We start from the raw sequence: 22,033 nt of genomic DNA, 5'->3' as shown, positions 1-22,033 counted from the left end.
TTTGACTCGATCGAATTTTCATGAGTGTCAAAGTGATGTTGTTTCTTGAGCTCTTTCCTAATGAAATATTTGACCCTGTGTTTTTTGGCCTTACTTAGCTTCTTTTATGCATTGGTACTGGTTGATCAAGACTGTGGCAAGCCGGTAAATAATAGAGAAAGTTGTTTTACTTCCGAAAGCAGTAAAAGCTGCATCATAAAATTCTCTGTAAAATGCATTAGTCAGCGAATCACTCTTATCGACTGATATGATGTGTCTTGAATTTCCCCTATTCATCAAAGATAAGCGGGCAAAACTGGCAATTGTGTTTACTTTCATTTATTGGGTAAGCAATCATTGAGTCGAACAGTTGAAGGAGTCCCAGTTATCGAAACGATGGCGACGCTACCAGTATTCAATCCGGTAATTTGCACTTCAACAATTACCTACTTTAATTGCAGTTTAATGTATTTTACTAACTTTCAAACAGTCCACCCCCTTCCTGGGCGAAATTCCCGGAGGTCTATCCGTTGGCCAAAGTGTCTTGATTGTGGGTCAAATTATCGGTGATGAAATGTGAGTAAAAGTGATTCACCCTTACCTTGAAAATTATGGTCCGCTGAAACCGTGTACCCATCCATCCATCGCAGGTTCAATATTAATCTCCAATCGGGCGCGGCTGTGAAGCCTCGCGATGACACACCACTGCATATCAGTATCCGGCCGGGCGATAAGAAGGTCGTTCGAAATAGCTTCGTCGATGGGGCCTGGCAGGAGGAGGAACGGGACGGAAAGTGTCCCATCCGAGTGGGGGAAACGTTCCAGTTACAAATCAGGGTGAAGCAATCTTACTACACGCTCAAAATCGATGGGAAGAAGTTTGCCAAATTTAAACACCGTCTGCCGATCGATCAGGCGCGATTTGTTCATGTCGGCGAGGGTGCTGTGATAGAATCGATTACCATCGTTGCGGATGATTGATCTTTGAAATAGTTTATTACAGCTATTATTACTCTATTATCAGTTTCTTCTTGATTAAGTTAGATCGCTAGAATGAGTATACGTAATTACAATATGAAAATAAAACATGCTAAACACAATTGGAAATGACTTCTGCTAAAATTGTTCATTTGACAGGCCTAAATGAAATAAAAAAATATCAATCGTCAGTAGCTTGTACTGTCTGGCTCTAAATAAACGCATAAAATTTACTAAAAAAAACTGTACGAGACGCAGATTTCTATTGTTTGTTTTTCACTAAATAATAAAATCGAAGACAAAGATAGAATTTGACTGTTTCTGCTGGTGGCTGTCCCTAATGGTTACTGTCGCGTTCAATTCTCCTGTTTTTTGTCGCCTATAATGTTGCTTTGTTATCACACACTCGTCCTGGAATCTCTCACTCGCCCACTCCCCCACTAGTACAGGATTATCTCCGCGCGTACGCCGACACATACTCCCGCACCTTGGCCTGGAATTTGTCCTTGTCCTTGGAGTACTGTTCCGCTGCTTCGATGTTGAGCGGGTCGTCGAAATTAAGCAGGTCCTGGAAGAAAACTCGAATTCGTAACTCGATCAACTTCAACTTAGTTTTAAAAACTTACAGTGAATAGTGAATTGAGGCCCCAGATGACGTCCTTTAACCGACGTGTTGGGGCCCACCCAAGGCCGTCTATCGAGTTCAGCCTGAGCAGCGATAGGCAGATGTCCCCCTCGACAGAAATGTTCGGGTGCCACAGCTTGGTCAGACATTTCACCTTCGGGGGCTGAAATGAAGAAAAATAAAAACAAAACGTCTTATCAAGCTACTGTTATAACTGGGGAACTGATTAACAATATACGCTTGTTATGTTACGATCTACAAGCGTAATCAGTGGTCTATTGAAATAATACTAATGGAATTCATGTTTGCATAGCCTCATGCAACCATGTGCAGTCAAGTGGAGAGTTCATTTTCTGTTTGAGTAACTCCATGAAACCACTTCAATCGCTTTGAAAAACCTCTTAATTCCCTATAAAATGACTGTGAAATTCACCTGATTGCTTCTGAAGCTCCCTTAAGCCCCGTCGGAACCTCCTGCAACACCTTAAAACTCATTTTATCCCACCACTCGGCTTAACCGGTAAGCCAGGCTTACCCATATAGTTAAACCTGGTTTAACGCTTAAGCCAGGGTGAAGAAATCGGCCCTAAAATGCATTAAAATGCACTGCCAGCAAGATTGACAGCACAAATTTGACACTTGATTGCTTTTTAATTGCAAACGCTTATCAAATTTGGAATAAGCGGACTTGCAACTAAAAAGCGTTGCAACGAGCGAACGGCCGCTGTACCCCCATGAAACCTGCGTGAAGTTTACCCGAATGCTTCTGAAGCCCCAAGTTGAAACCTCCTGAAACGCTTTGAGGTGCCTTTCAAAACCCTATGACACCTCCGTGAAATTCACCTGAGAGCTTTTGAAGCGCCCTAAACCCCCTCTAAAAACTCCTCAAACGCTCTGAAATCCTTTGAAACTGTAGTGTCTACCTAATTGATGTGTACATATAAATACCACATGTCAAAAAGTTCGATGGGACCCCTTCTTATTTTGTTCTGCATGACGCCACGATGCTCTGGTCAAATTTTCATCTCAATCCGTCAACATTTGGGCGGTGCTAAACTCGTTTGAAGTTTGTATAGGAATTTATATAGAAAACTTTTTTTTTGCATTTTTCTCGTGAGGGGTTCTATTTTTTCTTAAATTGCATAACCAATTATATTGAACTATAGCCTTCCTCTCCTCTTCTTGGCGTAACGTCCTCACTGGGACAAAGCCTGCTTCTCAGCAGTGTTTAATGAGCACTTCCACAGTTTTTAACTGAGAGCTTCCTCTGCCAATGACCATTTTGCATGTGTATATCGTGTGGCAGGCACGAAGATACTCTATGCCCAAGGAAGTCAAGGAAATTTCCTTTACGAAAAGATCCTGGACCGACCGGGAATCGAACCCGTCACCCTCAGCATGGTCATGCTGAATACCCGTGCGTTTACCGCCTCGGCTATATGGGCCCTCAAACTCTCTGCAGTCTTCTCTAACGCCTTGAAACGCATTGCAACGCTTCTGAAACATCTACGATACCTCCGTGGATTCAACCTGCAAGCCTCTGAGGCACCCTTAAGCCCCCTGAATCCTCCTGAAACGCTTTGAAACGGCTCCAATACCCCAATCAAACCCGTGTGAAATTCACCCGAGTGCCTCTGAAGCCCCACGTTAAATACAGGGTGCGGCAGGAAAAAACTGCGAAAAGTTCAAGGCACTATTACACGCTAAATATGGTATATATATGACTATTTTTTCATGACAGTGTATCAGTCAATTTGTATATTCTAGCACTGAAAAATAAAAATGAACATATTTTCTGTTTAACATGTGATAATGTAAGCCTAATAAGCGGGTATCAATCAATTGCGCGCCCAATGGTCATTAAACAAAATGACTATAACAGTAACAAAATAACCTTAAATTTGATGAACAACCAGACCACACTGATCCAGAGCCATGTAGTTACACATACTAGATGAAATAAGTACATATATTTGATGATACTGTAGAGAAATTAAACATTTTGTTTTATCAGATACGAAATTTAGCTACCTGTGTAGGGGTAGGCGGGGCATAATGAGCAGCTTAAGCATTTTGCCACCAAATCCAGTAAATTAAGCGCAATCAATGTGTAATTTTGACGTATAATCCTCATTTGAACCTTAACTTACAAAAATTAATCGTTGAAATTTCGAATATAGTTTTAAATGTTGCAAAATTTAATGTTTTTAAAAACGTATAAAATCGTGGATTGCGTTTTAGGGGTGGGGCATAATGAGCACCCTAGGTGGGGCAAGATGGTCAATTCTTGTTTTGTACACAACCAAATGCTAACTGACTGTTCTTGTCAATGATAAAGCATACCGGCAACAACCAATGATAATTGGAGGGGATCATGGGGTTTAATGTGTAGGGAACTGTGGGGTTCTATGGAGTATAGTAATAAGGCATTTTTCAACGGTGATGATTTACAGATACTGATTTTTTTTTTAAAGCTAATAAATTGAAAATAATGATAAAACCTTACTATATGCATCGTAACAGAGAAACCCAAAAGTGAAAATCGTTTGTATAAAATGTTAAAATATTTCATCTTTTTTCCATCAGTTGCTCATTTTGCCCCACCCTACTATCAACTTTTTAAAGTATATTTTTTTAACAAAATAATTATACAAATATTTTGAAGGTGTTTCAAATACATTTCATTGATCCAGTAAATATCAAGAAATTCGATAGATACCCATTACGTTTTCATTTCGATGCCAAAACCTTATTTTAGGTCAGCTGATACTTATAATATTTTCCCAGTACATGACCACTTCACGCATCTTGACTATTTTTTCAAAGCAAATGGCTTTTTTGACAAATGTTTCGTCATCAATTCATTGGATTTGAGGTAATTAAACTACAATCGAGCAATTTGTTTTGAAAATCTGGAAATTTACCATGAAAATACAAGGTGCTCATTATGCCCCACCTGCTCATTATGCCCCGCCTATCCCTACCAAGGATGGGAAAAAATCATTAATTTATTGCGTATCCCTCACTCACATCCACGCACAATCTGATGCGAGTGTGCCAAGTAAAATCTTTCCACTTTCATTGCCTATTCTTTCCAATCGCCGAGCACCGAGCGACGCAAGCAACGATGGCCGAATGAATCGCTACCGAATCTGAGTGCCGAAGGCGAACGAACCAAGATTGAACGAATGTTTGCGTTCTGAGTCGGGTGCGAGAGCATTCATTTTGGAACGTTCATTTGGCGTTCAGTGGAAGCATTCAGTACTGGGAATTGAATCAGTGAGTGCGTTTTGATTCAATCAGCTGAATGCCACTCGGTAGTTGAGAGAGCGAACGTTCTTGTCGTATACACCGATGCTAGCTGATTTATTTCGCACTCTATTTGTTTCTCTCCTGATTCGCTTCGGTGGCGTCGGTGGCGAGCCGTTCGTGCTGCGTTCGTTTCTAGTGCGCCGTGTTCTCACTCAGCATTGGGTTGTTGGCGTTCTTTTTGCTATTTTGCATCACCGGCATTCGGGTGAGCGAATGAGTTTTCCCATGCTTGACCCCTACTTTTCTGCGGTTTGAAAATTCTGATAGTCTTCAGCTTCAGGCCCCTGTGTAAAGGTTAGTGACCAAAATGGGAAAATTTTTATTTAACTTTTCAGAAAACTAGCCTATTAGAGATCATGGAACGTTGAAACATAGATTGGTTAACGTCAAATGGACGAAAACGAGGTTTGAAGTTGAAAAACACTTTCGCATTTTTTCCTGCCGCATACTGTACAACTTGAAACCTCCTGAAACGCCTTGAAACGCTTTGAGCTTTACCTTACCTTATCGGTCAGACTAAGGCCTAAGCGGCCTCTGCTGTACATAGTAGCCGCCTCCATTCCACTCGGTCCATGGCTGTTTGTCTCCAGTTCCGCACTCCGCGATGGTTCCGCAGATCATCCTCCACTTGATCGACCCATCTAGCCCGCTGTGCACCACGTCTTCTTGTATCGTTCGGATGACTCTCGAGAACCATTTTAGTCGGGTTGCTATACAACATCCTGATGACGTGGCCCGGCCACCGCAGCCTCCCGATTTTCGCGGTGTGAACGATGGCTGGTTCTCTCAGCAGCTGTGGTTCATTCGCCCTCTAAAGTCCGTCTTCCATCTGCACTCCGCCAAAGATGGTACGCATAGCACCTTCCGTTCGAAAACGTCAAGGTCCATTGGTCCTCTGCATGTAGAGTCCATGCTTCGTGCCCATAGAGGACTACCGGTCTAATCAGCGTTTTGTAGATAGTTCAATTAGTATGACGGCAAACTATATTCGATCGTAGAGTTCTGTGGAGTCCAAAGTAAGCTCGATTTTCTGCCACAATGCGCCTCTGAATTTCTCTGCTGGTGTCGTTGTCGGCGGTCACCAGTGAGCCCAAGTACACGTATTCTTCAACCGCCTCAATTTCATCACCGTCGATAGAAATTCTGGGTGGCGGGCGCGGTGATTCCTCCCTGGAGCCCTTTGCCATCATGTACTTTGTCTTCGACACATTAATGCCTAATCCGATTCGCCTGGTTTCACTCTTTAGTCGGATGTACGTATCCACCATCTTTTCAAATTTACGAGCTATAATATCAATATCATCAGCGAAACCAAACCGCTGAACGGACTTCGCGAAAATCGTTCCACGCTCCGAGACGCTTTTTGAAACCTCATGAAACCTACGTGAAATTCACGTGAGAGCTACTGAAGTCCCCTTAAACCACTCTGAAACATCCTCAAACGCCAATTAAAACTTCTCTAAAACCCCCATGAAACCTTCGTGAAATTCACCTGAGGCCTAAAAAGCCCTCTTAAACTCTCTTGAATACGGATTCCCGGATAAACTGATACGATTGATCAAGGTGATGTGCGTAGTTCGAGTATCAGGCACACTCTCGAGTCCCTTCGAATCTCGCAGAGGGTTACGGCAAGGTGATGGTCTTTCGTGCTTGCTGTTCAACATTGCTTTAGAAGGTGTAATTAGGAGAGCGAGAGATTTTTTTTTTTAAAGATTATTGCTCGTAAATTTGAGACGATGGCGGAAACGTACATCCGACTAAAGAGTGAAGCCAGGCGAATCGGATTAGTCATTAATGTGTCGAAGACAAAGTACATGATTTTTTTTTCTATCTGTATTCACGAGATTTTTAGCCCTAAGCTAGGTCATCTCGGGACCCACGTTTTACTTCCCTTCCGAAGGAAGAACTCACATTTTGCGAGTTTGTCGGGAGTGGGATTCGATCCCAGGTCCTCGGCGTGATAGTCAAGTGTTCTAACCATCACACCAGGTCCGCTCCAAAGTACATGATGGCAAAGGGCTACAGGGAGGAATCATCGCGCCCGCCACCCCGAATTCATATCGACGGTGATGAAATCGAGGCGGTTGAAGAATTCGTGTACTTGGGCTCACTGGTGGCCGCCGAAAACGACACCAGCAGAGAAATTCAGAGGCGCATTGTGGCAGGAAATCGTTCTTACTTTGGACTCCGCAGAGCTCTACAATCGAATAAAGTTCGCCGTAACACGAAGTTAACCATCTACAAAACGCTGATTAGACCGGTCGTCATCTATGGGCACGAAACATGGACCCTACGTGCAGAGGACCAACGCGCCCTTGCGAGTTTTCGAACGGAAGGTGTTGCGTACCATCTACGGCGGAGTGCAGATGGAAGACGGGACTTGGAGAAGGCGAATGAACCACGAGCTGCATCAGCTGCTGGGAGAACCAACCATCGTCCATACCGCGAAAATCGGGAGGCTACGGTGGGCGGGTCACGTCATCAGGATGTCGGATAGCAACTCGACTAAAATGGTTCTCGAGAGTCATCCGACCGGTACAAGAAGACGTGGAGCGCAGCGAGCTAGGTGGGTCGACCAAGTGGAGGACGATCTGCGGACCCTACGCAGTGTGCGGAACTGGAGACAAACAGCCATGGACCGAGTGGAATGGAGGCGGCTACTATGTACAGCAGAGGCCACCCCGGCCTTAGCCTGACCGAACACAACACAACCCAACAGGGTAAACTGGCATAACTAGCCATCGAGGTATGTCGTCTGAAGCTTCGTCGACCTTTGGAGTACGCAGATTGGCATCGGGTCAAATTCTGGCCTACGAGGCAAAAACGTTCATCGTCACCGTTGAGTTGATTACGTGCTCAACGCTCACGACCACGCTGCGCTCGTGGAGTGGGAACCGATAATTTGGAGGATAATTGTGGCCAGAATCAGAACACAGGTTCGAAAGCTTGTCTTGGTTCAATGTTGCGATGCTGCCGAAATGGAAGACAAGAACCTGCAGTCTGGCTGTATTATCGTGGAAAAGATTACAAAAGGTAACATCAAGATTCACATCCACATGGGCGACTTTAACACGAAGGTAGATTCCAACAACTCGGACTATAAACACGTCGTGAAACGCCTTGCTCTCGGAGAAATAATTGAGAACGGATAGCTGTTTGCAGCGTTTCATTCAATGACACACCGTTTGTATAACATTTCTATAAAAAGAGAGGATTTTGTGAAGTGAAATTAATAAAAATCTTGGATCTACCAAACATGCTTGTCAGACCTGCTTTGTGGTGTACATTGGACAAACTAGCAGAAAATTTAAAATTCGCCTTTGTGAACCTAAACAAACAGTCGAAAATAAACGAACTGTAGTGAATCCAGTGTGGCAGTATACACTACGCATTTCGACCATAACACGGATTAGGAGAATGCTATGCCTAAGAACGTTAGAAAAGCTGCACAATTAAACGCATGGGAGAATGGATGCGTACATCGCCATGTACCGTGAGGTCGTCATTAACCGCTTGTCTCATTATAATTTATTAGCTGTCCCGGCAAACGTCGTAATGCCTGCCAACGGTGTTTTTTTAAGCACAGCTCCCTAGGGACGTTCCCCGCAAATCCATGTATATGGGAGCCCCCCTTTGAAGGGGTGGGAGGGGTCTCACACCGAGCTATGAACCTTCCCCGGCTCTAAAAGTACCCACAAACTAAATTTCACGCTGATCGGGTCAGTATTTTCCGAATGCATTAGGTACACTGGGGCAAGATGAAACAGCGGGTTAACATTATGTTTTCTAATGATGGCAAACAATTTGATTGCCACAAAACATATTTTTTTATTCAAACAAGCTTTTAAAGAAGGATAAATTTCCAAATTGTACCTATTGAAATCTATTCCAAAACTTCGCGTTTCTTGCCCCACCCGTTTCAACTTGCCCCGGTGTACCTTAATCCATAACAATATCCTTTCAATTTTTTGTAAGAACTATGTGTTATCTTGTCGAAGTCAGGCTTGCGTTAGCATAAAACCTCAAGAACTTGAAATGGTTCAAAATTGACTGAGTTATAGCAAAACATAAAAATATCCTTGTGGAGTTCTTTTCTTGCAGATAATAACGAATGGTCAATGGTCAATGGTCAAATAATCAAATAGTAGTGATTCAGTAAAGATCAAACCATAGTTGAACAAAAGGCATAATATGCAAATAATCAAGACAAAGAATTTCCGCATTCTCCGATCAAACAGTAAAGCCATTTCTTATCAGTCACAAAGTTCCTTCAACCCAGAGTTCTCCCTATTAGCTCCCTACTCACCGCCATATTATACTCTTCGGGCACATGAATACTGAACTTGAACCGGCCGCCCTGCCAGAACCCTTCGTTCGGTGTAATGACCAGCGTGAAATCACTTAGCACGTTCGGATCCTGAAAACTAATCTTACAGGTGCTCTGTAGGTTCTGCTCCAATTCCTGCACTTCCTTCACCAGCAGAAACTCCCGTATCGAAATGCGCTTGGTCGAGTCCGCTATCGAGCTGCTGTTGGATTCCTTTTTCTTTCGCGTCAGGGTAATCATTTTCGTGGTGGTCTAGAGGCAAATCAATGCGGGGTATTGCTTGAATTTCCACTTGCGTCCACCTCGTTTGCGGGAGATCTCTTTCGGTAATCCGGAAAGGCTTGGGGCAGCCAGATGCAGCTCACTCTCCGGCTGCAGTGTGGATTTTTCTTCCCCACAGAGAAATTTTTCAATAATGCACCATTTTCGGACACGATTACACTGAACGGACGATAAGTACGGCTGAAAACTATGAAATTTACGCTAAAATTCGACGAATTTTAATTTTTGTGACTAATTTTGCGTGCGATTTCGACTTCTAATGTTTACGTTTGTACAGCTGGCTTTCAGTTGCATCTCAAACGTAACGCCCAACTGTCAGATCAGATCAGATCCGCGCGGGCATTCGGCATTCAACGAGTGATTGAACTAATACTAATAAAATCTTCTGATAAAAATTACACATGACATTTAGCAGGCGCCGTTTTTTTGTTTATCATTTTCCACCTCTTGTCAAAGTTGTATTAGTGCACTCAGGGAAAATCAGCGATAGCCGACAAGCGTTACGAACTTTATGAACCTTACAAGTGTTTAACGCTCAGACAGTGCACACTAGTATGGGACAAACATCAAATTCTCGCTCCAGTCGACTTTTTTGATTCCACTTAGGTCCCATATGAACTGTGCAAAATTTCAGCGCAATCGGTGAAACTATAATTTAGCGCAAGCGGTTCAAAGTTTTCATATGATTTACTATGGGAAAAGTTACACTTTCAGATAAAAAATCCCAGATGTCGCCCCTTGTCTCCTTAATTCAAATCGATCAATGCTTCTTGTAGAAAAATCATTTATGAAACTTTCCTTTGAAGACCGCAAAACAATCGGATGCTTGTGGAAAAAGTTATTGATTTATTACCGATTAGTCATCCAACGAACGGCTCTTTGTTTTGTTTTATCAGCAGCACTGTAACTGCTGCCTTGGCTGCTGCTGTTTCTGGGGGTGGTGATGCCTCCCACCACCCCATGCAACAACGGCAGCAGCAGTGCTGCTGATAAAACAAAACAAAAAGCCGTTCGTTGGATCACTAATCGGTAATAAATCAATAACTTTTTCCACAAGCATCGAACCGTTTTGTGGTCTTCGAAGAAAAGTTTCATAAATGATTTTTCTACAAGAAGCGTTGATCGATTTGAATTAAGAAGGCAAAGGGCGTCCTCTGGGATTTTTTGTTTGAAAGTGTAACTTTTCCCATAGTAAATCCTATGCAAACTTTGAACCGCTTGCGCTAAATTATAGTTTCTCCGATTGCGCTGAAATTTTGTACAGTTCATATAGGACCTAAATGGGATCTAAAAAGTCGACTGGAGCGAGGTTTTTTTTTCATACAAGCGTGTCCCATACTAGTGCACACTGTGCCAGATCATAAAATTAATAGAAAAATGATTTTGACCAAGAAAATAATGAATACAGGATGTGACGTTCGTGAGTGCAAACTTTTAAAAGAGTGATAGAGGACCATAATTGGCGAAATAATTTATTCTACGCATACGGTCAAATCTCAACCGTTACGTAGTTATTGAACTTTCCATGTTTTTGACTATTATTGCCACAACTGGCTATAACTTGAAAATGGTCAAACTTATCGCAGTTTTTTCACCCTTATTCGAAAAGATTACTGAATTTTCTATAATGGCATCTTTGAAGCGATTGGTTTAGTTAAATTTGTTGAAGTTGACGTTTTCTAGAGCAAATAGCTCAAATGTAGTGTGTTTTAATTTGTTTTTGTCAATTATCTTTGAAAAATGCGCTGTTAAATTTAAATTCTTTCTTAAGCAAAGTTGTTCCACTCTACAATTCGTTCTTTGACTACAAACTTCTAGCTCTAATCGTTTTCTTGCAATTTAGATTTAAATGTGCGGCGCAGTGCGCAAAAAAGTGCTTACCTTGACAGTTGCAAATTTATGACCTGAAATGCGATCATAGACGAAACTACTAGGGTGCCGGGGGTGCCAGGCACCCTCTAGAATTTGAATGCATAGAATTATGCATCGAAATTTAACCTCAATTTTCTCTCCGAGAGAGAAAAGAACGGCAACGAATGGGAATCAAAACAAACCACCGGAAAATGTCAAAATTCGCGTGAGAGGGAAAAGGAAGGGACGAACGAGAATGAACCGAACGTTCATTCGTGACGTCAGCTTGCAGAATTCTATTGCTATAAGATATGGGGCGATGAATGATGAATGGATGAACTAATGAATATTTGTTTGAAGTGCACCCCCTGGCAAGAATCCGTAGTTTCGCCCATGAATGCGATGTTTGAATTTAAATTGGAAGAAAACGATAAAAAATAGAAGTTTGATGTCAAAGAACGAATTGTGGAGTGGAACAGAGGCCACAGCCTTGCCTAAAAGATTTTATTTATCACGCATTTTTTTTAAGATAATTGACAACAATGATGCAAATTATCACCTCACTAGTGCTCATCACAGCTCATCAACTGTATATTTATCGCGTGCGATTGAACTGTGCACTGATCAGCGATGACCAGCAGCAAAGAGGTGGCAAAACGAACATGATGTAAATCACAAACGATTTTGCACACATCTGACTGTGCCGCCACACGCTCGCCCGAACAGCCGAACCATACCGAATAGGTTGGTTTGCGAAGCTACGGCACGAACGCTCGACACGCACACAGAAGCAACATTCGCATGTACCGATACCATACTAATAAAGCTTCCTGCCAACGATGCTTCGCGATAGAAAATTCAATAATCTTACGAATAAGAGTAAAAAAAACAGCGATAAGTTTGACCATTTTCAAGTTATAGCCAATTAAGGCAATAATAGTCAAAAACATGGAAAGTTCAATAACTACGCAACGGTTGAGATTTGACAATATGCGTAGAACAATTTTTTTTCACTATTTATGGTCCTCTATCACCCTTTAAAAACTTTGCACTCAGGAACCTAACACCCTGTATGCTCATTAGCCTGGTACACGGTTTATATGGGAAAATATAAAAAATGGAAAAACACCAACTCCTGTATACTTTTTGAGTTCCATTTTGGTCCCATATGAACTGTGCAAAATTTCAGATCGATCGAAGAAACTATATTTTAGCACCCGCCATTCTTAGTTTTTCATACGATTTATTATGGGGAAAAATTTACTCTTCAAAGAAAAATCGCGTGAGGTCACCCATTGATCCCTAAAAATAAATCGTTGAATGATTTCTGTAGATAACTTCACGAGAAATCAGACCTCCGAAGACCGCAAAGCGATGCGACATTCGTGGAAAAAGTTATTAAGCCTTACCCGATTGATAAAATGACGACATTTTATTATTTATTGTTATTCCTTACATGTTAAACAGCGTGGCATGCCATTCGGTTTTCAGTCAATAACTTTTTCCACGTGCCTTAGATCGCATTGCGGTCTTCAGAGGGTTTGTTCCTCGCAAAATTTCCATCAGAAATCATTCATCGATATATTTTTAGGAGTTAAGGGGCAACCTGTGGCGATTTTTTTTGAAAAAGTGATTTTCCCACGGATTTTCCCCATAGTAAATCGTATGAAAACTTAAAACGGCTGGTGCTAAAATATAGTTTCTCCGATCGAGCTGAAATTTTTCACAGTTGATATGGGGCCAAAATGGAACTCAAAGAGTGTACAGGAGTAAAATGTCTTTTTGTGTCCCACGCTAATGAGTATACCACACAAAATAACAATCTTTACAAACTGCATTTTTTTTTTTAATTTTTTTAACGTTTCAATAATTTGTAGCGAAAAAAAAATTGTACGCGGAAAAATCTGGAAAATAATGATTATTACTAGCAGTTATGTACACATAACATATCACTCAATACCGACTTTAAAAATTCTTATTTTGGATAGAAAAACCTCCTGAAATATGGTCTTTCCCAAAAAACACCTACTTTTTGGTTGAACTTTGACACTCTGTTTTAAATAGAGTGTTTTAAAATTCCGTTCTCTGGTAAAACTACCTCTTCAATAGATTTAAATACATACCCAATTGAAAAAAAAAAATGCAAATTTTCAACTTTATGTATTTTTTATTTGCGTAATCGTTCTTAGAAAAGAAGTTTCTCGAAAATGGTATTTTTTCCATTTTTAAGAATTGCCCTAAACTGCGGAGGGAATTTTTCTTGATAAAAATAATTTTCCTATATCATGAGCATTCAGGAAAAGAATATATTTGCGCAAAAATAAGAGAAAAAATTGAATATTTTCCCACAGTTCTCGCAATTTTAAATTTTTAGGAGATGTCCAAAATTTTAAAAACATATGTACAATCTTTGAGATAAAGGTCCAAGTTAAACGAATATTTTTTGAAAATCAGAACTGCCATTCTTTATTTAAAAGATTTTCAAAGTATCTCCAAAAAAAGTTATGTTTATTTCGAACAGATTATCAAAAACTCAAACAAACAAACTATTTTCTATTTTAGTTAGAAAATTCATAGTTTTTGACGTTGGGCGCCAATGCAACTGTTTGCCGAATTTTCTCGAGTGGACCTACAAACTTGGTGGCTTTTGCGCCACACTCGCGTATGAGAGACCACCGGTTCACTTTTGATTTGCCCGACTAATTAGACGACTCTACTCTCAAGGGCTTTCTCGAACGGCCGTGGCTCGACTGAAATCTCCAAACGTACCTACTAGAACTTATACACAAACATTCAAACTGTATCAATGACGGAAATCTACTCAAAAAGATCATAAAACTGAATGAAAAAACAAGAACAGATAGAGGTCGCAGAAGTGAATTTATTAAAACAAATTAAACCAAATTAAAAGAATTCGTTTGAAATGTATATTATTTTCACAAAGGCTCGTGAAGTGTGTGTATGTGTGTGTGTGTGTGTGTGTGTGTGTGTGTGTGTGTGTGTGTGTGTGTGTGTGTGTGTGTGTGTGTGTGTGTGTGTGTGTGTGTGTGTGTGTGTGTGTGTGTGTGTGTGTGTGTGTGTGTGTGTGTGTGTGTGTGTGTGTGTGTGTGTGTGTGTGTGTGTGTGTGTGTGTGTGTGTGTGTGTGTGTGTGTGTGTGTGTGTGTGTGTGTGTGTGTGTGTGTGTGTGTGTGTGTGTGTGTGTGTGTGTGAGTGTGTGTGTGTGTGTGTGTATGATCGATCATGGCCATGAACTCAAAAACGTACCTGCGCAGGTTTTCTTCGTTGTCGGTGCCTTATCGTGGCCAATCGTCGACGTAGGTTTGCTGTCCTTAATGTTCGCCAAATTATAGGTGCAGAGGGGTGTCGGCGACCCGGTACTCTGCCTTATCGTGCCTAAACTGCACGCAGGTAGGCCGGAAGTATCCCCTTGAGTCCGTTTAACTGTCAGTAACTGGCGGGAGGACGAGCACTAGGCTTAGAGCCCAAAATAAAAAGCACCTCTTGGACGCTTTGAAAACAACAAATACCCCAACTAACATTTATTGTGAATGTAAACGTCAACAAAGCGTCCTTAATACGGCTTGACGCTGAGTTACTGTGTTGTACATATGGACGGAAGCTTTTATGCAAGCCCTATACCAATGAATCTGGCGAACTTAATCAGCTTGTACATGCTGTGCGATCAGCTTCTATGCCACCTAGTCATAGCTTTTTTCTCGGCTCCTATGTAACCACTAACTGAATAACATCTTGAGAAGGCGCTTTTTCAGCCTTTTCGCAGTTGTTAAATAATAGTTTTACGGCATCCCCAAATTAAACGATTAAATATAATTAGGTTACGGATACCGTGACGCAATACATGTGGAACTGGAATTATCACTTTTAAAATTGAATGATTAAAGTACTTGCCGCTACTTGGAATCGAACTCCCGACCTCCGTATCCGCTGGTCCCGATGATGTCCTCGCTGCCACACTGCTATATATAAATAACATAGAAAATAGCCCGTTTTGTTTTACTCCAGACAAGGCTTCATAATTGTGCCACAAGAAACCTTACTCAACTTCATCTTGCTGGAAAAGCTTGTGAAACGTCAAACGCAATAATGTTTACATTGAACAAGCTGTGTGGTTGCGCCAACAGATTCTTCTTCACAGCTTCTAGCTGAAAGAGTGTTCTTTTAACGGCTACGAAGCGCTGTTGTTTTGTGTTTTGGCAACATTACAAAACGTACTGTATAAAAGCAGCTGTTGTAGTGGCTGGGACTCTTACTCGATTTGCACATCTTCCGGAAAATCTTCCGGCATTGAATTAAAGTGCAATAAAAGCAACCCAAATAATTTCACAGCGCATACATGGATAGCTGTAAAGAACTTGTGTAGTAGCTGTATATCCCGCTTAAGGTTTGTTTTGACAATAATGTTTATATCCGGCAAGCCGTGTTGGTAAACCAACAGTTTCTTTATTACAGCTTCTAGCCGTAATGAAATCAGTGTTGCGAAACTCATGCTCACGAGTAAAAAATACTCACTCACCTTACTCATTTGTGAGTAATGCTCACGCTGTGAGTTACTCGCGTATGAGTATACTCACGCGTGAGTAATGACGTCATACTCTCGCGTGAGTATTACTCACAAGTGAGTAATACTCACGCGAGAGTATGACGTCATTACTCACGCGTGAGTTACTCATTTTACTCACGGTGAGTTTAGCGAGTAAGTTATTTTTGTTGGTTTGAAATGATGTTTTCGTTTGTTCTGTACTGCAATGGTGATTATTTATATACTAGACACAGTTTTCGAGGAAAGGGGGATCTGCTCGAGAGCTTTGGCACCATAGGCTAAAACCTCTTATTGTTTACCTACGCATGCAAAGTAATATCATCAACTAGGAAATTTCTATATTTCGCCACACTTTGTTAAGGGTATAACTTTTTTCGCATACGTCGGGTCACTTTACGGTATTCAATAAAGATGTTTGGCATATATTTTCCTACCTTCAAATAAAAAATGGTAGGGTCAATTACAGCATCTCCTAGGTCCAAACATTTAAAACTTTTCTTTTCTACATACATTTGATCGTTTTTTCCCATATGGTTAGTTTGTATTACTGTGCAAAAAGATAGGGCATGTAATGGCCAACTAGTGGTTTCGCTTCAAAATTACTTGAGCAGGCAAGTAAGGAGAAAAGTTTTACACTGGTAACGCCTCCCTTGCAAACCTAAAAGAGCTGTAGTTTTTCTGCGCGGAAAAATAGTATGTTCTATTATTCCGTAAGGAAAAGTAACGTTTTTCCTCATACTAAATACTTGATCAGTTTGTAATTTAAAATATACAAAAATTTGTAAATTTACTTGAGTGCTCCACTTTCGAACATGAAACTCACACACTAAACGCACCCAGCAAAGCAAAAACCAACAAAACGAATTGTTGATTTTTAAGCAATTTTTTGCTAGAATCAGGTACAACTTTGTGCCCTATTGCTGGATGTTTCATAAAAACTGCTTAGACTTGATAGAATTGGAACAAAACTTTATTGGAACTTATGGGTGACAAAAGGAACATATTCTGAAAGAATCTCATGAACTTTTTCAAGTCTTAGTTTTTATTTTTCATATAAAGTTGGACCACCCTAATTATATGAGCCTCGCACCTATAAAGAAAAAAAAACTGCCGAGCAAATTATTACCAGTAACATGGCCAGTAATCACACCCAGGTAACCAATAAGCAGCTAAAATGGCATTAATTCAGCACTATATACGCCTTTAGAGCAGGTCATTAAATGCTAGTCTGCTGCTATCGAACTGTCAAATCGGCTACCAATCGAGCACACACACGATTCCGTAAAATTACTTTTTCTTAATTGTTATCTTTGCCAACCCCCTGAAGAAAGCGTTAGTTCTTGAAGCCGCCGCCTTTGGTGGGGTGTCACGGAGCCCGTAAATGAGCCGTTTACGAAATTTCAACCTGCCTTTCAATCTGCTACGTGCGGAAGCAAACTTCGTCATACAAATTATCGTGCATTTGAGAAACGATCGTTTACACATTTCGACAATGACTTTTCATAAGGGCCTAGCTGACTTGATCGATTTCTCTTCGTCGACACTCTCTTTCGCTAATAACTTGATCAAAGCGAACAAAATCATTATTCTTTTTGTTTCTACAGCAAGATGAAGTCATCTCCTTCACATTTCAATCAAATTTTTTTTGGGAAAACTCAATACACATTCTGTAATAACACAAAGAGAGGATCGATGAAGAGAAATCGAAAATGTCAGTTGGGCCCTAATGAAGAATCAGTGTCGATTTGTTCAATGCGTTTAGTGTTCTTTGTTAAATTTACAAGACGCACAAGCATGAAAATACATTTCGTCCATTTAAAGCAACGCTGAACTCAATTATATGTGAATGTCACGCCTGCACTAACAGAAAAAAATCACTGTTTTTAGCTTAATGCAACCGCCCATTCAAATCAACACCACGTCTTGCGCCAAATTTTTGGCTTCACGCCAGTTATATGTAGATGACAGCCATTTCAGGGGATTGATCTCTGTCTACAAGAGGTTTAAGTTCAAACAAAAGCCCTCACGTTGAGCTGTTGGGCTCAAAGGGGACCTATTCAGGACCGCTGTTAACGGAGCGCTTAGAACTAGCAGTAAGTTACAACTCACTAGAATAAAAAAATAACAAAAGAATTATTGACAAGCAACCTTGTCTTCTGATTCAATACATTCGCCCCAATAAAACATACCATTTTAGTGTTTGATAGGATTCCAAGCCTTTAGATAAATTTTAGATTACCTATGAATATGAGTAAAGTATACTCGTGAGTGAGTAAATGCACGTCAATACTCACGAGTGAGTGTGAGTTGTACAGCGCTTACTCAAATGTGAGTAATACTCACGGTGAGTTTAAGGTGTACTGCTCATACTCACTCGTGAGTTTGACAAGTTGTGTGAGTACTCGCTCATTTCGCAACACTGAATGAAATCGCATAACGGCCTTTAAAGCGCTGCTGGTGTGGGGATTTGTCAGTATAATGAATTGTACTGTATAGTAGTAGCTGTTTTGTTAGTGGGGACTCCTATTCGATGTGTTCAGGTTTTCACAACTTCCGGGAAATCTCCCGGAGTTGGAATAGGGTGGAGTAAAGGCAGCCCCAGTGACAAGCAATGGATTTCTGAAAACCGAGTTTGGTAGCTGTATGGTGCTTGTTTTGCAGTCGTATATTAGCTTATGATTTATATTTGACTAGCTTTCCTTTTATTCAGCGTTGACTGCTTTTACTCGATGGTTACACAACAGAAAGCAAATGACTGAAGCTTATAGCGCTGAAAATGTTAGTTGGGACGCGCACAGGAAGCAGAGTGTCTATCCCTGGCGAAAAAATACACAAAATTAAACTTTTCAAACTAAAAACTGGGAGAAGATCGCCGGAGCTCACTTCTGTTCACCAGCCGACTCTAACTTAAAGTGATGGAGTCAAGTCGATTTCTCTAGTCGAGTAAATAATAATCATGAAAACTAATAATAAATTATGAAAAAAAAACAAATTCTAAAATCAAAATCAAAATATTAAAAAAAATATAACAATTTATTCTAATTGAATTCAAACTTTGTTTTACTTAAATAGATTAAAAACGACAAAACGTTACACATGTCGTTAGTTAAGTTTGCCAAGGATCTATATCAAACTGTAAAAAATATAAAAAATATGAGTATTGCCAATTTTTGTACAATAAAAAATATGTGTATGAAATTTATTACGAAAAATGGCCATTTTTCAAAAAAATCACCGGGGCGACCTCAAAACGTCATTTCTGAAAGAAAGTTACCGTCATGCAAAAGTTTGTTTCTAACTCCCTTACCTATCATTTACAGGGTGAGCCCCCCTCCAAGCTTTTTGACCATGTGTAATTTTGGGACATCCTACTGTATAGCACTGCGTCAAAATTTCGATTATTATCGAACTTTCATGTATCTCGGATCTTTCTTTAGCTTTCCGACTATATTTTATAATTGGAACGTTTGAAAACATTTCATCGGAAAAAATTTGATTTAGCAAAGTTTTTGGAAATTTTTCATATTAAAATCCAGCTTTGAGCCGAAAAACCTCCCATACAAAATGTATAGAAAAATTTCCAACGATAGATTATTTTCTAGTCTTCCGATTATGAAAATATAGCCCAAATACTAATCATACTCGAAGAAAAATCCGAGGTACAAGTAAATTTGATAATAATTGAGATTTTGACACCGTGGATATTTTAGTCAGGGCACCAAAACTAGGCATGCTAGAGCTTAATCTTAATGATCTTTCATATCCATCATCCTGGTCACCGTAAACACGTCCAAAGTCCTTCTCTGGCCAACCACTGATCAACCAGTGGCCACCGGAAAGTATCTTGGAGGAGCCTATTTCGAAGACGTTTTGGCCATAGCGCTAAATGTAGGCATGCGAAGGCTCTATCTTCAAAGGCTCCAATGGCCTCCCTTCTCAACCCGTGGCCACAAAAATATGTCTTTCTTCGAGGAAGTTTTGACCATAGTGCCAAAACTAGGTATGCGACGGCTCTACTTTCATGATTCTTCATTGCCATCACCTTGGAGTTCCTCCGGGAGTTACTCCGGAAGGAATTTCCGGGGGATTTTTGGAGATGTTTAGAAGAATTCTGCCCCGAGTTCTTAGAATAATTGCTGGAATTTCTTTCAAAATTTAAAAGTATATTTAAAATTCGAGGGTTTTCGATTTACTTAGCAAACTTACGACCTAATGGCTAATGTACAGACTGAACATTACAAACACGAGACAACGGACAAAACACATAACACCCAGTGGCCCAATGGAGTTTTTCGTTCGACGAAAAGTTTTACCCGACTGAAGCGGGAATCGAACCCGCACTCCGAGGCTTACCAAACGCCTAGACGACTGACGCCGCTAACCGCACGGCCACGAAACCCAATCTCGCTCGAAATTTAAAAGTGATAAAACTGTCACCAAAGCGCATATTTGTATGAAAATGTATTATCCCATATGCAAACCCTAAGCAAATGAGTACGTTAGGCCAGTAAAACAGAGTAAAACCTAACTTATTATTAGTTGACTTACAACTTCAACTTGTTTCCTACGTCTTTCAATCATTTACAGCAGGTAGAATGTCTTTATTGCGAAGAAATAATGAATTGAAAACCGTGTGTTTTTCAGGGTTGACAAGAAAGGTACGGGGCGAAATGGACACCCATCGGGGCATAATGGACACCCCTGATTATTTTATGCTAATTCTTTGGTAACATCGACCAGTTAAGTAATTTGCCTACGGAGATCAATTCCACAGATATAATACTCCATCTTAGACGAGTTTACATAACATCAAAGTTAATTAAATAAACTTTAAGCTAAAATAATCGGATTGATTTTTTCCAAACTCTCTAAAACGCCTAACAGTATGCAATGCGCGTACACCCATTCGTAATTGCCGGTGTTCGTTTCACCCCGAATCGACTACAACATTAAAATTGCTATTTTAGGTGAATTCTGATCAAAAATAAAATCCTTCATTCATTTCAAATTCACTTGTTTTTATGGTGGACACACTCAAACACTCGTAATACCTTATGTGCTGCTGCTTCGAAATTATAAGAAATCCACCATATGAAAAACATATTTCAATTTCAATGATATTTTGGTTGTTTTGAAGGAATACAATTGGTACTTTTGAAAAATAGAACAATGACTTGTTCCTTTACACTTATGCATTAAAAGTTTTACATTAAAGTTAACGGTTTCGGCAAAAACAGGGGTGTCCATTTCGCCCCGGGTGTCCATTATGCCCCTAATCCCCCTACTTTTTCTGCTGCGTGGCTGCAGAGATGCCCGTTTTTTATCACTTCAAAAACGCGTGGCAAACAATCATTGCAAATTGAAAAGTCAATGATTCCTATGAAAATTCTGTGATGCATCAAGTCACCTTAACCCCACAGACAAACAGACGTAACACTTCGAACAATTTTCGATTCAAATCATAGTCACGGAAACATATTCGCCCAATGCTAAAAGGACTAAGTTTGGCCGACCATCAACTAGGTGGCGGTAGTGAGCAAACGTCAAACTCGAACAAAAACGATGCGAACGCCACGGGTGGGCAGTTGGCCACCTACCCAATTTTGAAAAAGATCGTTAAATCGATGTACGATGAGAATTATCAGAGTATTACGTCTGTTTGTCTGTGTTAACCCTCTAATACCCAAATTTTTAATTTTGATCTAAATATAATTTTTCGTCATCTAAAGTCGATTTAAACATGTTTTGGAAGATGATTCTTTATAATTCTCGATTTTGTGAATTGCAGTTTTTGATTTTTCTAATTTTTATTTTTGAACATCCCCACACTTTTATATTTTTCCTGGAAGCCTATTTGGGGTACGGATTTTTTGGGATGAAAACATTTTGAGATTTTATGATTATTGTTTATTTTAAATATTTATTTTAATTTTTTTTCATATAAAATTTTAATTTCCGTGTAATTTTAAGGAACATAATTTTAGAGTGTATTCGATCCCCTTAAACTATTAAACAAGGATAGAATGGTTTGGAAAAAAATTAAAATATGTGAATTGTAGCGATTCAATACAAAATAAACAATGACTTCTAAAAGGTGATTAAGACATACATTTTTCA

General features: G+C 40.2%; 2 protein-coding genes across 2 annotated transcripts; one reads left to right on the top strand and one right to left on the bottom strand.

Annotated features, from left to right (window-relative positions):
- Positions 1 to 251: 251 nt before the first annotated feature.
- LOC109397420 (galectin-4-like) lies at positions 252 to 1,079 on the top strand. The gene is made up of 3 exons (XM_019669740.3): positions 252 to 402; positions 470 to 555; positions 630 to 1,079. Exons 1-3 carry the CDS (start codon positions 376 to 378, stop codon positions 958 to 960), a joined length of 444 nt encoding a protein of 147 aa, XP_019525285.3. The 5' UTR covers positions 252 to 375; the 3' UTR covers positions 961 to 1,079.
- On the bottom strand, positions 957 to 9,813 carry LOC109397419 (NEDD8-conjugating enzyme UBE2F). Its single transcript, XM_019669739.3, has 3 exons — positions 9,201 to 9,813; positions 1,584 to 1,745; positions 957 to 1,525 (listed from the first exon to the last, which is right to left on the bottom strand). The coding sequence occupies exons 1-3, from the start codon at positions 9,459 to 9,461 to the stop codon at positions 1,409 to 1,411; spliced, it is 540 nt and encodes a 179-aa protein (XP_019525284.1). The 5' UTR covers positions 9,462 to 9,813; the 3' UTR covers positions 957 to 1,408.
- Between the last annotated feature and the right edge of the window lie 12,220 nt (positions 9,814 to 22,033).

Source organism: Aedes albopictus, chromosome 3 (genome assembly GCF_035046485.1).
Source record: "Aedes albopictus strain Foshan chromosome 3, AalbF5, whole genome shotgun sequence".
NCBI classification, from domain to species: Eukaryota; Metazoa; Arthropoda; class Insecta; order Diptera; family Culicidae; genus Aedes; species Aedes albopictus.
The sequence above is the reverse complement of the archived record's forward strand: the minus strand, read 5'-3'. Positions and strand labels throughout refer to the sequence as shown.